Source organism: Ostrinia furnacalis, unplaced genomic scaffold, assembly GCF_004193835.3.
Source record: "Ostrinia furnacalis isolate ACB-3 unplaced genomic scaffold, ASM419383v2 OfSCF3085, whole genome shotgun sequence".
NCBI lineage: Eukaryota > Metazoa > Arthropoda > Insecta > Lepidoptera > Crambidae > Ostrinia > Ostrinia furnacalis.
In genome coordinates, this window is record NW_021133324.1 from 659,969 (window position 1) to 678,923 (window position 18,955).

General features: G+C 36.9%; 1 protein-coding gene across 1 annotated transcript in view; it reads left to right on the forward strand.

Annotated features, from left to right (window-relative positions):
• The first annotated feature begins 1,905 nt into the window (after window positions 1–1,905).
• The window catches only part of unc-13 (protein unc13 homolog), a 64,999-nt gene continuing 47,949 nt past the window's right edge, over window positions 1,906–18,955 (forward strand). Inside the window, exons 1-10 of the mRNA XM_028310740.1 lie at window positions 1,906–7,258; window positions 9,354–9,397; window positions 9,769–9,859; window positions 11,217–11,225; window positions 12,058–12,132; window positions 12,526–12,745; window positions 16,105–16,225; window positions 16,510–16,616; window positions 18,352–18,493; window positions 18,573–18,699. Coding sequence (XP_028166541.1) covers window positions 2,741–7,258; window positions 9,354–9,397; window positions 9,769–9,859; window positions 11,217–11,225; window positions 12,058–12,132; window positions 12,526–12,745; window positions 16,105–16,225; window positions 16,510–16,616; window positions 18,352–18,493; window positions 18,573–18,699 — 5,454 coding nt within the window. The 5' untranslated portion in view covers window positions 1,906–2,740. The remainder of the gene's footprint in view (window positions 7,259–9,353; window positions 9,398–9,768; window positions 9,860–11,216; window positions 11,226–12,057; window positions 12,133–12,525; window positions 12,746–16,104; window positions 16,226–16,509; window positions 16,617–18,351; window positions 18,494–18,572; window positions 18,700–18,955) is intronic.

The following is an 18,955-nucleotide window of genomic DNA, read 5'->3' on the forward strand; positions in this document are numbered from 1 at the left end:
TAAAGCCATTGTCTTTAACATTTCAATTTCATTTTAGAAAGTAATTTCACGGCTCAAGGATGATTATTAGTACTTTAATTTTAATACGCTTTTAATAAACAGGATACAAGTCTAGACTTAGTATAATAATAAATAAGTTATTACTTATTATCACAAGCGATGTTGGTAATAAATACAAAATAATCTACGGGTATTTTGTAATCCCTTAACATCCGTCCGCGAACCTTTACTAATAAAATAGGATCATTTACAACCTCTTTAAAGTGGAAACTGTATTTAATCCCACTAGATTACGTAGGCATTTTAATCTCATACCTAATTAATTTTATCAATTTGAACTATTACAAAACGGAACGAAACAGAATTTAATTACAGTAAAGTCTTTTGTTTCACTAATATCAAATAATTTTGGGTTTTCATAACGAGCCACGAACAATAAGACTGCTTGTTCGACCATTTAATCTTTAGTAGGAATTTTTCAATTGCCTAAAGGTTGGGCAAAGGTGAAAGGTTATTACGCAAAATTTATTTCTTTTAAACTTGTTCCAACAAACACCAATTCATTAAAAACTTCTCATAGGTGCTTACTATGAGTTTATATTAGGTGTGCTCGCTAGGGACTGCGTAAAAAATACAAATTGTAACGTGCGCCTAGCGCTTACTTTCAAGAACCAAAATCTTTTCTTTAATTTTTGACGCACTCGTTTGCGATGACCTTTAATGTAAACTCATGGTATCTACTGATCACACTCGTCTTCAGTCAAATTAACTTCAAAATGTAGGCTTTGAACGCATAAACTCGTTTGTCTCGAAGCGCTGGTAGGGCCCAAAAGAAAAGGAGACATGTCAAGTGCCCCTTAAGGCTACATACGTGCCACCAGTGGTCAAAATTAAAAAAAATATTTTAGATTTTCATTTAGAAACGACATGGTATGTCAGCCGTAACCAACTAAAATCCGATAATGTAACACTTACCTCAACAGGTTCCGTTACTTCAATTCTATTTTACATATCGGTTTTCTACCTGGATGTGACGCAAACTACGACCCTATCCAAGCATCCTATAAACAATAACGTCTTATCGGAAGGTGAATGTTATGATTCCTCGCCAGCCCGCGTATCGGTTTTCGATAAACTCCGAAGCTTAGCGGTACTTTTTTGCGACAACTCAAGTAATCCTAAATGACTTTTCTTTGGGGTTCGAGTGGCATGAAAATGTCTTTATAATCGCAAGATGGATCATAGAATCGTGGAATTAATGGGAATTTATACTTACAGTCAATAATATAAATATTAACATTGACTCTACCTACTTTATACTTTTGAGTCTACAAACATTATCAAAATGACTAAGTTTCTTGCTTTGCTTCAGCACTGGCCCATTTAATGTCCCGAAGCAGTTGTAGGGTTAAAGTAATAGTGCGGCGTATAAAAGCGCTTTTTAAAAGCCTGTTTGTAGAAACTAAATGTCTTATGTGACCTTTAAAGCTTTACAAGCGTGACCTTGCAACAGGATCTTAACCTTTCCAATAACGTTTCTTGTTTCTACAGCCTTAACACGGCGGCCATATATCTTACATTCAATTCAGCTATCTACGACGTACACGTATTTATATTGTGTACGCCGAAACATTTCTGCTTGTCAAAAGCATTCCACGCACATGCCAGTCGCGTCTATGTGCTCCTTGTTGTAGGAACGTTTTGGTTCTTGTCAATATAACGCCATTTGACGACGATATTGAGCTCTATCTACAGTGCGGAGATAGAAAATATAAGTGGGTTTTTATAGGATTTCTCATGGTTTAAGGAAGAGACTTTATGCTCACGCTAAGGACCTCATGACCCATGACGAACTGAGGAGGTTTGGTATTAAAAAATGAGCTTTGAAGGATAGATTTCAAGGACATGCAGACGATAAAGATGTGGTAGACGAATTCTAACAACGCAACTGAATAATAAACATTGTAACAAAGCAAAGGTCAAACAACAATACTCTGTAGTATTTGCGCAGCGCTCTCCAGAACGGAGCTGTGTGTTTAGGCTTTCAAAACAGATGTCACAGCGCGGATTTTGTTTACCAATTGTTAAATTGCCGCACTATGGTTTCCTTTGTCCTACACCCGATTAAATTTAAGCGAGGCGGTGGCGGAACCCGGTTCGTTTCCTACCTTTATCCTATTTCCTTCCCAGTCGGGGGACGCCTTCCACCTCTGAGGCGCGTCTGCTCATGTGGAATCCAATACGAACCGCTTAGCTGCCTCCCACAGGAACATATTAACTATTAAAACCTCTTTCCGCAAACTGCAAAAGTAGAACTCGCCATGATTACGTTTTAACACACTAGTTCATGTGTTCCGATGAGGTAATCCCTCACTCTCTTCCGTTACTGGTGTGCGCATAACAACTTATGCACAAACTAGTACATATCCCAATCAAATACTAACCAATTTTTCCATTTACAGTAAAGTGATAAGTGTAACTCAAAGTATATTTTTGATGTAAAATTACCTATCAATTTCATTCCGTCGAAGTACAAAGTATACATTATAAAGTGTGGAAAGAATTATAATAGTAGTTAAAGTGAACTAAAAATAGACAATGTGTTGAAAAACTATAGTGGTACAATGAATTTAGTGAATGTGATAAAGGGACCGTTTTGTGTACAAAGTGTTTACTGTAAAACGATATGGGATGACTCATAGTGCAGAATGTTACGTGCAACCCACTGTTCGATCAGAAGATGATGCGCGATATCCACGACAATGCCGGGGCAGGTTCAAGCGGCGGGATGGAGGGAAGCGAGGGCGTCGGGAGTGGGGCTGCAGAGGTCGATATGGACGACTGCGGCTCCCTCGCCCTGCCGCCGGACCTGCCCCCATACTCCGGTGACTACATCATCAGCGACTACATGGAACGCCTCGGCACGCGCCTCAACATCCTCGAAACAGAACTCAAGTACGCCTGGCGCGCGCTCGACCTCCTCAGCCAGGAATACGTCAGAATGTGGGAGCGACTCGAAAGATTAGAGGCGTTATTAGCTGACCAACAGGGTGTAATATCAACGCTACTCGACTTCTACACGTGTCGCACTGCTGCTAGAGATCCGATGAGTCGACTAGAAGTGATCAGGGAAATATTAGGAAATGGCACAGTTGAAGATGGCATCGAAGAAGGCTTGGACATCGGAAGAACCTGTGTACTCGATACTCAAGAAGAAGTTATGGAATCTAATGAAGCCTTCTATAAAAGCTTGAATCAAGCGTATAGAGATGACCTTGTGTGTGAGGACACGTCGAGACCACCATCGCAACTAGACATGATCTGGGAAGCCCCAGAAGAACCAGATATTGAAATCATACCAGCAAATGCGAGGCAAATTTATAGTGCGAACGATTATAAGGATTATTGTGGACTACAAGGTGGACCCGGTATTAGCGAAAGAGATTTGGTGCATTTATCTACATTAAGTACAATAGATCAAATCACAGTAGATAAAATACATGAATTAGATAGGTTGACAACTCAATTACACAAAGATTCGAGAGAGTTAAAAGACTTGAAAACTAGACTTCTTAGCCCAGAAACAAAAATAACATCAAAGCATGATAGAGACATAGAAGCTAAGACGCTTGTCGAAGATGGAAATATTATAAACGAACAATTAAAAAGTGTCTACTCTGGTGGTGATAGTTGGGCTATAAATGACATGATGAAAAGTTTTGATGACTTCATATTAACGATGCCTAAAGATTCTATCTCTCGAGAAAAGTCACCATCAAGATTGTCACTCAACGATAGTAACATTCCTGATAGAACAATAGATTATTTACCACCAACTCTTTCACCTCGACGAAAATTTGTACCAGAACGCACTACGACAGAACCTTACACGACGGTAACTGGACGCTTGGCGTACAGTTCAGCGGTCGCTAATGCCGAAATTAATGCAGCGAAGGCAAATAAATCCCCAAGCGCATTATCACGAGAACGATTTGAGTATAGCCCTTCATACCAAATGGTTGAAAGTTCCAGGCCAACTTATTATACAAACAAAGGCTCACAACAACTGGGTGATGTTTACAAATCAAACACAGATCAGTCTTCACCTTTACATGTTCATGACATGTATAACGGAGCTATGGATGGTCGAGTTGATTTAAGTTATGATGAAAATAGATTACATAAATCTCCTAGCCCACCGCCTCCAGCCCCTCCAAATGGGGCCGATTTATTTCCTTCAATTGAAAATAATAATGATGGGCCTTTGTCTGGTCAATCTTCGATGCTCGCTACAGTACCTGCAGATACTCTACGTTTAAGTCCAAGATCACCAAAGTCTCCTAAAACCTCGCCTAAACATGTCAAAAGAGATACAACGAATATAGTAGCTGCTAAGTCAGATTCAGGATTGTCATCAATGAGTGGCTGGTCTAGTCTAGAAAAAAGTCCTGGCTCTCCAAAAACAGGCCGCGTCGCTCATGCGAGTCATGATACTCATAAAATGAGAATGTCGTCGCCACAATCAATACAAAGAATGTCATATGAAATTGATGCTAAACCATACATGGAAACATTAGTAGATTCTTACGCCTATGAGGCAAAACATTTAAAAAGTGATTACAATATAAGAAGATCTGAACATAGTATGGCTAAAGAAGCATCTATTCCACGAGATATGTCTAAATTTCAAGGAAAAGTTGATAGTTCTTATCTAAAAGGTGACATTCCATATTCAATGACCGGTCAAAGCAGTCAAATAAGTAGTATGTCAGAATATTATTACGGAAACGAAGCTCCGTCAATATATTCGGTAGCAGGAAATAGGCAACCAATATTTACTACTGTGTACAGTACGCCCCGTGGTATGTTATCCGATGACAAGAGTTTTTCCGAATTATTAGATAGAAATGAAATTGTTGAATCAGTTGCAAGACCTGCAATGGATTCTTACCCGCCAGAACCAAGTTATCATGCACAGACTGTTGTAATGTCAGCGGCGAATACTAGTAAAAGGTCAATGACTAGAGCAAATACAATGGGAGCAAACGATCCCCACTTTTACCAAAATGGTTATAAAGGAGCGGGACGCGGAGGATACCCACCTAGCAATCTTACCGACGCACTGTCTTACTATCCTACGTCTACCCGCTACGATTCACCAAAACAAACCTCATTAGAAGATCAATTATCATGGCAAGGAGGAAGTAGATCACCAACAAGCTCAATGGAAACGTCAAGTTTGAAATCACATTCTCTAAATATATCAGAGAGAAAACAATTTCAAAATCAGTTGCAGCAAGAATACTTCAAGCAACAACAATACGATCAACGTAACGGCAATATTATGTATGAAAACCAGGGATTTGAAAACCAAGCCGTTCCAGAACATTCAAAAATTAGAAAAGAACAGTATGTAGATTCAAGTGGTATACTTGTTTCTGAATCTGGTTACCTATCCATTGCAAGTAATCTCAAAGGGAAAACTCAAGACAAACAATTAAAAAAGCCAAAAAGAACTTCCTCACTGAAATCTGCTATGTCCTCGATGAGTCATTGGTTACCTGATTTGCATTTGCCTAAGAAACATAGATCGCATTCTCTGCCATCTGGAGTTGACAATGTGGAACAGCCACAACAAGAAAAGACTTTAAAAGAAAGAATACTCTCAGCTCAGAGAAGAAAAAAGAAATATCATTTAGTGGCATCTATGTCGGGTTTGTTACAAAAAGCACGGAGAAAGCATCAAGCAAGCCATCAGTCGCTATCAGATCCGGAAACATCTGAAACAGAATGGTCTGGTGGTAGATCAAGTGCTCAATCAGAGGACAGCGACAGCGTGTTTTCAGACTCTACTCATGAAAATAACTTATTCTCGAAAGTTCCTAATAAACCCAAACAAAGAAAAATGAATAACCAAGAAATTGTTGAACAACAGCAAATAATTCAAGAACTACAGCAGCAGGGACGAGAATTTCACGAAGATGATACAGAATGTATTCTAGAAGAAAATGAGAAGTATCAAATACCAAGGGATAAAAGTGATGACATTGATTTTCACTTTGCTCGCGTTAGTCAAATGAACAAAGATAATATTTCTGAACTAGAAAAACTAGACATCGATACCGACATTTCAAATGTGGATTTATTTGAAGAAGAAGAAAAAGAAGACAATCAATCTCCAGCATCACTGTTTGCTACGATTGGAGATGTTAAAAAGCAATCTACAGTCTCAGACGAAGGATTGAACGACAGTAATAAATCATACAGTGGAAGTTCTCAAGAATTTGCAGTATCTAGAGCCCTAGGAAAATATAGACTAAGAAAATCAACGTCAGTATCTGATGAACAAATTCCAGACAATGTATCGCCTCCAAAATCTGAGCCAGAAGGACCGCAGGAAGAACCTGCGGAAGAGTTTGTGAATCATAAAGAAAAACGAATTCGTAAACCAAGTACACCAGAAATTATTAATACAACTGTCTCGGAAGATACTACAACTTATCACGAAAGAAGTCCTTCTGTTCAAAGTACACGGGCTATTACAAATAAATTCCAACCTCGGCATCAACAGAGTTTAGAAATACCAAATAAACATGACGATGATGATAGTAGAAGTACCCATTCTTGGCGGAGTGGTTCTCGTGTATCATCAAGACGACAAAGTACGGAAGATAGCATAGACTCTGAAGATGAATGGTACTGTTATGAGTTGAGAAAACTAGAAGAGATGGAACACCAATCTCAAATAGAAGCTGAAAGGCAAAAGACGTTACCAGAAGAACCAGAGATCGAAGAAGAAATGGACGAGCCCAATGAGAATTTAAAAGAGAAAATGTCATTCGTTTTACGAGAGCTAAGGCTTAAAACGGCTACGATTAAAACCAAATGCGATACGACACCGGTTCAAGAAACTTGGAAAGATATCACTACCTTTCCTGTTATCGATGAACCTTCAGTCGATAAGGAGAGTGATAAAGAATATGACGACGACAAATCTTACGACGACTCTGGCTCTGGTGAAACTTCTGGGCCTGATAGTCCAGTCCAGAGTGGGGATGAGCTGGACGATGACTACGATATGCCTCAAATACACCAAGAGCCTGCCTCGGTGAAGGAGCCGCCGCCGCAACAAGATGCTCCAGTTGGTAGCAAGTGGAAGCTGCTGAAGGCGCTGAAGGACAGGAAGGCCGAAGAGAAGACGACGGAGACACCAGCGGCGACCACACCGTCTACGGAGAAAGACAAAGTTAGCGCAGGTGTAAGTTACCTTATGCAAAAATTTCATGAAATTAGAGTTAAGAGTTAAACTATAGAAACGAAACTTAGAATACTAATACTGGTGTCTTTTCATTATTTCCTGAGAGAAAACCGATAGTTAGACTGATATTACTCTTTATACTTCGCAAGAAATATTATAACCAGCTTTACATTAATTTCATAACAAAATTACTCGAATATAATTACCCATACTATTAAGTTAGATTTAGGATGTGTAATCGTTGTTATAGTCGTCCATTTTGAAAAGTTGCAGTGGTATTATTACGTTAGTTGCAGTGTTAGTACTAGCAACTGTAGCTGCGATTTCTACCTAAGTTGTTAAGGAAATAAGGGTAACAGTTTCACATTTGCAAATAAATGCTGCCTAAAATTTTTGCAATACCATTTTGTAAACTATTTTACTATGGTTGTGAATTCTTACCATATTGCAACCAAAGGTACTTATTTCTTTTTTGCTCTCCTGCTGCAGAGTTACTTCTGAAGATAGAATAGGGTGCTCATAAGAACAATATTATACAATTATTAATTACTCATTTACTAATAACTCAATTTCCATTTGTTAAGGCAATAAATAGAACTAACATGCGCAATAGAAAGTAAGAACTTTTTAACGTACCTATGTACATATTGGATTTTTATAAAGCTTAATGATATTCAAACAAAATGATGTTATACAATTTTTAATGATGTTTTACTTGCTTGATAATATTTATACCCTTGTAATACTCCTATACATTACTAAATACTTGTAATACTCCTATGTAAATGAGCAGTATTATTATAAAGTTTATTGCTTAAGCTGTATGATGGTTTGTTAATGTTAGCTGCTACATTGGACACCGCGTAGGGATTCTTAATCGTTACATCGATTCATATCATTCATAGAAATAGGCTTTGGGAACATAAACGTACAAAAGTCAGTCATAGTCATATCATATTCGTATCATAATATCTTAAAAAGAAGAAATCGTTTTCATATACACGTCGCTGAAAATAATTTTCTAAGCTCTATCCACTTTACTATTTTTCTCTTCGTGTGTTTTTCTCTTCAAAGAAGTACTATCAGTTGCCATCAGTACAAATATGAACTACTAACTATGTAGACAAAGTACCAGATATATTTATTCCGAATATATTAACCCCACTTTAGTAGATTTCCTTTTGATGCGACTCTCACATTACTATGTACATACATAAATATTTCATTGCGATATATTCATATTCATTAAGATATGTACTAGAGATCTCACGGCATAGATATTATAGCGACACACAAAAGATAGCTGGCACCTACGTATGTATTAAAATAAATATTTAGCGGAAGATTTTTAGATGTCAAATTATGTAGAAGTAATGATATGGCGGGCAATGGATGCTATATGATTCCTCAGATTTGAACATACTCATGAATATTTAGACTGGCAAAAATAGGTAAAATATAAATAAAAGTCATTGGTCCTTTCCGTAAAATTCATTGGTCCTTTCCGCGTAAGCTTTAGCTTTGCCCACCGCCCATCAAATTTTAAGCTGAATTTGTATCATGGATACGTACTATATCGGTCTAAAGCAAACTACGAGTGGATTCAAAATGCAAAATGGTGTTTCCGTGATCCAGTTTATCTATGATCTCGACAATATATCTTGCAACTTTGATATTTATTGCCAGGTAACGTGGCTAGCCTCACCATGAATTAACGATCTCACACAATCATATAACTGATACTACATTGATACGATGCTATTCAATTGCATTTAAACTTGCCCGAACATAAATTATTGTTAATTGCTATGCGTGCAATATGTTGTTAATTATTAATTCTCCATTCTATTTTAATAATGAGATTGTTGTATAATTAAAACCAAATTTTCATGAGGTTCGTAAATGAGTGTATTCTGGTTCGATTTGATTGCAATTCGATTGAAGTTATTGATAAATTGTTTGCGAGCTCATCAAAGTTTGGTTAAGAAAATATAAATTGTTAATTATTGTTGTTATGGTTTTTGAGAATAAATGTTAGCTTTTTATTTTGTTTTTTAGTTTAGGTTTTTAATTTCTTTTGTTTTTTTTTTTTTAGAATGGCTCTGGAGGATTCAACGAGCAAGGAGGCCGTGGAAATGGGTAAGTCACAAAATCAAAATCATATTACGATAAAGTTTTAATTCAAAGATTCAGTCGGAAGCATCTTTTGTTAATTAATATCTCACTTCAGGATACCACACGCAAATAAACGTTATTATCGTTGTTAGGTTTTCTCTAACAAAAACAAAATCTATCGTAGGAAAATATGGCCTAGATTCTGAATTGAGATTTTTAGCTTGAGCATGCTCAAGGTCATCTTCTAATCAAGTGTGAACTTTCATATTTTCATTTCTTCTTTGAGTAGAAGACGAGCACGTTCTAGCTGGAAATCTGAATTCAGAAACCAGCCCCTAATGTTATGGTATCTCTATCCTTTGAACAGCATATTTTGAATGTAAATCCTTTTATAGGCACCCGGGAGACAATCCTTTCTATAGCAACATCGACAGCATGCCCGATATCAGGCCTAGAAGGAAGTCCATACCACTCGTATCGGAGCTCGTAAGTATATTTCTGTTGTCTTTATTATCTTCTTAAAACATAATTATTAATGTAAATTCCGATGGAAGTATGCTCTCCTTGATTGACTAGTTTCAATGTATCTTTATTGCGGTTAAATAAGGTTCATTTTCTGAGTACTGACTTGGTGGTTTCAATAAATATTGGTGAAAAAAATTATACATTTCTATGACATTTTTACAAGTCTAATTGAGTCTTTTATCTTTCTTTATTAAATTTTACATTAGCAGTAGGTTGAGTAGTTAATAAGATAATACCCGTAAATGTCCACACAAAGGATATTATGTACTTGTAATGGGCTCTAATATCACTCAATTTTCAATAAAATTCAGCAAATTATAATAAACAAAGGAACGCGCGAGGTTATATATTTTAACTAGCTTTCCGCCCGCGGCTTCGCTCGCGTGGACTTTTGTCTGTCACAGAAAAACTTTGTCGCGCGCGCCCCTATTTCAAAAACCGGGATAAAAACTATCCTTTGTTCTTTCCCGGGACTCAAACTATCTCTATGCCAAATTTCATCAAAATCGGTTCAGTAGTTAGGCGTAAAAACGAGACAGATAGAAAGACAGACAGAGAGACAGAGTTACTTTCGCATTTATAATATTAGTAAGAAGTATAGATGTATTCGGTACAAAGTATCTTATATCCATATCCAAGAAAAATGGAATACCTATGTATGTAATGACATTAGAATTGATTAGGTACTGTTTTACGTTTCCGAATACTACGAGTACTAACATCTATTTGCACCAATATAGTCGCTGAGTCAGTACTAGAATTTGCGAAATGACGGTCTGGAGGGATATTTACGCTACTTTGCATATGGGAGGTAGATATTGAAACTGGTCGTAAATGTTTACAGCTGCATCGACGTGCTTCCTGAGGCTTAGTAATATTAGGCGCGTAATAAATGTTTTCTTCTCGGCGGAAATTTTCTATATTGTGTATACTATCAACAATTTATGAGGTTTCAGTCCTAATATCAATCTTAAAAGAAAAGCAGTTGTGCTCATTTTGCTTTGTTACATTAACAATAATGTGACGAGAAACTTCATGGATTGTTCAAACTTTGAAATAAGATACTTTTGAAAGTCATTCATACCTCTTTCTTAAATTCATTGATGTGTTTATGTTACCTTTTTGTGTTACCCTTCTATCTTTCACTAGATGGATTCAACCTACTCTTAGATGGCCTTCCAACTCCAAACTGTCCAGATTGTAATATTATTTAGGGGTCACCAGAGCAACATTTGCGGAACCATAACCTCAAGAATGATCTTATTCCTGACTAAAATTAATGATATCATTGCATTTTCCCCTCACCACGGATCCGCAGGTTCTCAAGGTATTTCTCTCCCAATACACTTTCTTATTCTATGCATGCAATTCTTGATGTGAGTGAAGAGGAATCAAAAGGCTCAGCCTTTAATCTCTTTTCGCTTACCTAACGTAGTTTGCTTGCATTTTATGTTTACGTTATTCTACATTGGCCTTTGCATGATCTGTCTATCCAATGTCATAAATAAGTAATGTGAGTTATGATACTTTGACGCCGAAGATTTTCAATTACCATATTACACAACATTGTCGCAATCGTGAATGAATGATTAATAAAACTGCAAAAATTGGATTCCAATATGCACGTGCTTGCCAATCCAGTTTTCATTGCGAAGCTTCAATATCACAGCAAATATTGTTTTTACGTATGAGAGGTATTTTCTGTTACTATCACGTCGTTTAACGGGCTATAACATTTTGATGTTATGCCTATATTTACACGCATTAAACACCCGAGTTTATTTTCGATTGTCACGCACTTGGAAGTTTTCGAAATTTATTTTGTTTACTGATTCATTTTGTACACAGTAGGTAGTCCAGGCAGATGTAAAATTCATTAGAAGTACTAATCTGAAGAATTTGATTCATTTTCAAATTGATTGAAGTTTCTAAAACGCTTAAAGAGCAGCACTATAGCATGCGTAGAACTAAAGGAAAACTTGTTGATTCATAAAATTTTCAACATTTTAGACATTTGACACTATTAAAGCAGTAGTCAGGTAGGTTAACTTCAGCTTTGATTAGAAATCAATAGCAATCAACAACCACTCAGTACTGTATACACACTGAGTCCAAAACCGATGTTTAGTCAGACAATAACGTTTGTTGTTGATGTTTAGACCATGGCTGCCACCAAGAGAAATGCGGGCTTGACGTCGGCGGTACATCGGGCGACGTTGAACGATGAGGAACTGGTAAGATTATTTCTAAGATTTAATACCATCCTAAACTGCATCCCACTTAACATCAGGTGCGATTGTGGTCAAATAATTGCCTTTTTATGCATAAAAAACAATAAAAAATATTGACACACATATTAGAAAAAATGTATTTGTGGTTGAATATTCATTTTTCCGTGTTGAAACTAGACTTATGTACCTAAGTAAACTTAAATCAGAAGATTTTTCAAGACAATATAAGATACTTAACAAAGGTAGATCTAATTGATGCTAAGTTAGTAGCATTGTAAGCTTTCTCATACTAAAGCTAATAACATAAAAGCATGATAAGTTTCAAAGCAGCTACAAAGGTAATATTAACAGTAACTGTATGACGCTACTCAGATGCTAATAACAGAATAATTGCAGAAAATGCACGTCTACAAGAAAACGCTGCAAGCGCTGATCTACCCGATATCTTCGACGACGCCGCACAACTTCGTGCTATGGACGGCGACTTCTCCAACGTACTGCTACGAATGCGAAGGCTTGCTTTGGGGCATCGCGAGACAAGGCGTAAGGTGTACAGAATGCGGGGTCAAATGCCACGAGAAATGCAAGGATCTGCTGAATGCTGACTGCTTGCAGAGTAAGTGGAGTCTGATGATGGTGTTGATGTAAATAATATTGAAGCAAGAATTGGTTTTACGTTTAGAGCTGTTAAATTAAAATCCCCTGGAGATCTAGATTAACTTATAGATAGAACATTCCTGAAGATAGCGTATAATTATGTAACTAAGACTATAATGAAATACTTTAATGTCCCCCCTTAGCTCGTTAAATACCTGTATTTTATTTTAACTGTCTAATCTATTTCTTTTTCTTCTAGAAATTATTGATGTAGCGCTCCAATTATTGTTAAAGACTGAAATATTACCAGTAAATCCAATTCTTACTATTAATGTGCTTATTTACCTATTTTGTCTGATGATTGAAAATGAGAGAAAATTGGATTCATTTATTTTGTACAGTAAATAATCCATTGTGGTTATTGATGTTTATTTATGCCACATCTTAAGTCTAATCACCACTTACGATGAGCGAGATTCATAACAACCGAACCCAATTAAAATTATGGGTCTTCTTTAAATATTTATTCTCACATTTTCAATGAATAACAAATGAACGCTATGGTATAATAATGGTAAGTTAACGACCCTGGATGAAATTCAAGAACCGTTGAAAAAGATCGTCCCTTCACCCAACATTCTTTTGACTTCGTAAAAAAATAACTCCAACTTAGACTTGGCTGGAAGCGCAGCTCCTTATTAAACTCGAGGGGAGTCAAGAGCTACTTCCCAGGTCACTCATTGAAGATAAGATCTTTGACATGAAGTAGTAGCACCAAATCAATACTTAATGCTTTGTCTCTGAGAGAATCCCATCAAATAAATACTTGCGGGACATCTTGTTATTTCTCCGCATTAAGATCGTTGAGGAAAATGTCTATCAAGTTAGTTGATTGCTTCGGATTGGTCTTGTATTTAGCCAGATTTAGCTCCACAACCTTTATTAAGTACACAGTACCTTTTACTGGAAGTATCTTTAGGTACTTGATAGTTTCTTTCAGACTATACTTTTCCTACTTTATTATCTAGTACAAACTAAGCAGATCTTGTACTATTGAATTCGAAAATACTTACCTACATTTTAATACATTATACGTCAATGATTTCAGGATTCAGATCCATAATTGCTGGACATAATTATATTCTTATGACATACAAAATAGTTGCTAACAAGTACAAGATAACTTATATAACGGACGTTCAAAGTGTGTCGCAACTCCTAAACAGGATGAGTTTCAATGACACTTAATGGAACACTACAGTTGCCAAGAGTTCTGCCCTTTGTGCCGCACTTAACCAACCCCTACACAGAGAATATATTAAAGTATCCTAGATTTACCATATTGTATTTTCTGTTAGCCATACAAAAATATAACTACAGCCCTCGTAATCCAATGCGGAAATGTGTGATCAAGTAATGGTACAAATAGTTACTTGTAATGGATTTTTAACGACTTCCTTAAGGGCTGTGATTTGTATAACGTTTGTTAAAGTTGCTGAAATCAAGTATGAAATGATGCTAGATGAAATCTAATAAAACTGTTATTTTGTTTCCTGAAACGTTGTAGGTATTTTCCTGTAATCATATTGGTGAAGTGACGATCTTAATATGTATCAGCTGTGATATTTCCAAGCTTTTTACTGTGTGATTTCTTAGATGATGCAATCTAGACGATAATATCTGTAAAAGGTAAACCGACAAACAAAAAGGTCGTAGTCTATGTAAAATTTAGATTTAAATGCATGTGTAAATTTTTGCATGTATCTGTCGTACATGGAATGTAAACATTTTCACAATCGAACATTGCCTAGCCAGGATCATCAGTAAGATAATGAACACTAGCGGCATTCTAAGGTTTCACTTAATTGAGACAAACATCGTTCCAACCGTTTATTTTTATTGGTGTTGTATCTTTATTTATTACTGTTGTGATTCTTTTTTTACCTTCTTTCAAAATTATGAACCTGACCTCATATAATAAAACGCATGAGATTTTTCTCTTCCGATTGATAATTTTGAACATTGCTTCGTCGGTGTGCATGGCTATCGGTTTACAATCGATACATTCTACATTATATTTTTCAAAATTTTATTGTTCCCATGATTCGGTTTTAGCGACATTTGCACGATCATATAGGTGCGCAGTCGTTAGGCGAGTGACCGCGGTAACACCATTTCAATTTAGTGGTCGACTGCACGCCACCTCATTGTCAGTCTACACTTTGAAAGCAGTTTTTCTATCCATTTACGTTGCCTACTATTTTACTCTTAACTTCAATTACTGTTAATTACGTTGATTTCCATTTCATATTCTTTATTACTTAATCGATAATTTCTATTGTTTGTGTAACTTTTATTTATATGTATCGTTTAAGTTTTATCTACACTATCTACATATTGTTTTGTTTGTTGAACTGTGTTTTATTTTTTATATATTTCAGTGACAATTTCATTTGCTGTATCTCGAGGTCTTTTATATTTGCAACAGTGGCTTTCGAAGTGTGGATTCAATAGATCACGTAGATAGGGATTCCGGTCTCGTCATTCGTCCATTACTTTCGGGTTGCCCCGCCCAGCGCCGAAACTTGTCAAAGCCCTTGTTGTACTTACTGTTTTACTTACGTTATACTTTTCTATACCCTACTTTACATTCTACACTATCTTACACAACTTTCCTATTAAATCGATATAGGAGCTTTAGTAACACATAACCCCCTGATAAACCCGACAAATCTATCACAATTTTGTAAAGATGTGCCTGTTAGCAGTGTCTGCACGCAATCCAATGTCTGTCCACTTCAATATTATATGTGGTCCATTAGTTATTATTGTTTTCATTGTTTATTTTCTAGACTTCCACTTTTCTGTGTTTATTTAACTGTTTTTATGTTACCGAATCCCTTAAGGACGTGTGAGCAGCTTTTGTTTACAGAAAGCAAACATGTGAAACAAGAACGGAATATATTCCATGGTGTTACTAAACCGAACATTACTGATACATACAAATACAAAGGGTATTTTAATGTAAATACAATCTTGACGCCCTGCGCTTCAGTGGTAGATTGTTGGATAAATGATCTAGCACTGAATTGTACCTTAAAATTTAATTATATTTTTCTAATGCGTGAGATTGTATTTTTGATTTGATCAACAGGCGCCGTGCTCGCGTTCGCCCCGACCAGCGCCGCTCGAGGTTAATGACCTGATCAGATCTGGCACCCGTTTGTCACCGCGTCAGATATATCCGAAGTTGGTTTCTCGTCAGGTCGTGGCCAAGAGTGGTTGTGGCGAGCGCGGGCGCGGGGCGGGGGGGCCGTCCCGGCGCAACCCGCGGCTGCCAGAACAGTCTTGGCACCGCCTGAGCAGTGTGTTTCGCAGGGGCTGCCGAAAAGTCTTCCAAACACGGAGCCGAAGACAAAGCCAATTCCATCATCACTGCCATGAAGGAACGTATGAAGCAGCGCGAAAGGGAAAAGCCTGAAATCTTCGAACTGATCAGGTACTGAAGATTTTAGTTTTGATTGTTTACTCTATATTAAAAGTGAAGTAATGTTTCAGAGTATCACAAGTACAGGTATTTTTATCGTTAATATTTTATCACAAAATGCTCTGCACTCTTTTCGAGAACCTAATTACAACATTGCACCAAATTAAGTTTGGTGAGCTTTTTGATTTTGTTTTTCATAAGACACAAATTAATAAAAAGACTCAAAATCAGAATTCTTCCAAAATTAATTTGTTTTTTACCAAACGGATACGCTGACACATGTGTGTATGTGACAGACGCGTGTTCAGCATCGAAGGGGAGCCACATTCAGCACACATGAGCACCGTGAAGCAGTCAGTCCTCGATGGAACGTCAAAATGGAGCGCCAAAATTGCTATCACAGGTTCGAAGATGCACCGTGGCACTAAAAGACCTTCCCCAACAGGTCTCCCAGGAGTCCCGGCTGGTTCAGCAGTGGAAGACACAACACACACTCAACACTAAATTGTTATCAATCTTTCGTTTCATGTGGCGACCAGGCGGACATTTAACGTCGACCCTGATACTCACATAGACAGTCTCGAACAAGCCGAGCAAATCACTATAGAAGGAACATCAAAATGGTCTTGCAAGATCGCCATTACAGGTTTGCCGTGGTCTTTTGCGGCTATGAACCGCACGCTCGCAGTTTTGATCTATTAGACAAAAACTCTTCGCCTATTCTATACTCCTTACTTTTTGACATCTGCTAATGATAACCTTTAACCCACTTTCTCTATCTCTCACTATCTGTATTTTCGATTTCCTATTATACTTTTTTAATTGGTCTTTTGAGTATGTTTCGAATAAACAAGTTATATGAAAACATATTAAAACTGACCAAATCCAACTTAATAGTTTTAGTTTAGACTTTTGAATTATTAGCAGATATCAAGAAAACACTCTATTACTACAAACCTAACTTCAAATACTAACCCAACCAAATCACGGTCGTTACTGCACCGCCTCAATCACCTCCATCGACAATTAATGTAGCTTGATTTTCATCAACACAAGGAAATTCCACGAATCTAACACTCTACACGGTCAAGGAACAATGATGATATCAATTTGATAATCAAGTCACGCACACGAATTTTGTATTCCCTAAACACCATATGACACGAATTAAAGCCACGTTTAATTAATAATGATTGCAAAACCACAACTCGGCAGCACGTCTGCTAAATTGACACAAATTGCATGAATTTCACAAATTATAAGTAAATTTTGCGTTAAACATTTTCAGACCTTCGGAAGCCTGCTTATTGCGATGCAAATTGAAAACGAACTGAATGTTTACTAACTAACCTATTTATAACTGATTAACTACTTTAGATACAAGTGAATGATAAATTAGATGGAATTGAGCATGGAGAATGAAGACCTTGAACACCAAATTGATTTACTCAAACTTATCCTCAGTTTCTTCACTACATTTCTCTGGCTGTCAATACTTTTTCCGATTCGTGAAAATTCTGAAACCATTAGATTTGATTCCCGCGCATATCTTCTCACTTCTTCTTCGAAACTTTCTTCTTGGTTGAAGTTTGCATTAGTGAATTCGAATTTGTAGGCGCTATGGTTACCTTGATTTAGACATGGAATTTCGGCATAGATAACAAGTTTGGTAGTGTTGAAGCTAGCGTCTTCTTCTTGATCCCAGCCCATTCTGCTCACACAACACCCTGTTAGACAACCACAGGTTCTAAATAGTTCTGAATGCTTGGTAAGTACTATACTCGTAGAAGGTATATGAGGTAAGCTAGTGTGTAATTAACATAATAACTCAGCACAAAATTTTCTAAAAGGTCTTTAAGAAACAGTCCAAATTCTAAATGATATAATCACTAAATGGATGTATATTTTTTTCCCAAGAGATTATCAGGGATACGTTTACCAGGATTTATTGAGGCGAGCCATTGGGTCGTCTTCAAAATGGTCCCTTATAACCTTTTTCTGAAACATATTTACTAAGACATCCGTTTGATGTTTTTTCTTTCAAGTCTCCCTCTTCTGAGGAATATTAATGTATTTGTTGTGAATTAATTATTGGATGAAAATGAATTTGAATTCTAAATAGGCCCTTTTGCGGGCAGTTATCTGTGCCCAAGGTTTGATCGCCAAGGATAAGAGCGGGACATCGGATCCGTACGTGACCGTCCAAGTGAGCAAAGTGAAGAAGAGAACAAGAACGATGCCCCAGGAGTTGAACCCTGTGTGGAACGAGAAATTTTACTTGTAAGTCCTAGTTCTTAAACGTTAATTAATAAGCGCTTGGTACTTTTCTGATGAAACTCATGATAATAATATCTTGCAGTGAATGTCACAACTCCTCCGATCGAATCAAAGTGCGAGTTTGGGATGAAGACAACGACCTGAAATCAAAACTGCGGCAAAAACTAACGAGAGAATCTGATGACTTCTTGGGGCAGACCATTATTGAGGTTTGTATTTACGTCACTATTTTATAAGTACCACCTACTAATAATAATTTACAGATTTTTATTAAAATGCAATAATGATGCCCTAGGGCATCGTGACTAGTCATCTAGACTAGAACATCGTATCTGAAATCATTGGAAGGTCACATTCAGACGATCAACCAAATATAGGTAATCCGATATGTCAAGTATAAATATTACAAAAAGCAGATTTAATAGGCTTACGCAGACAATTGGTTCTATGTTTGTCATAAGAAGT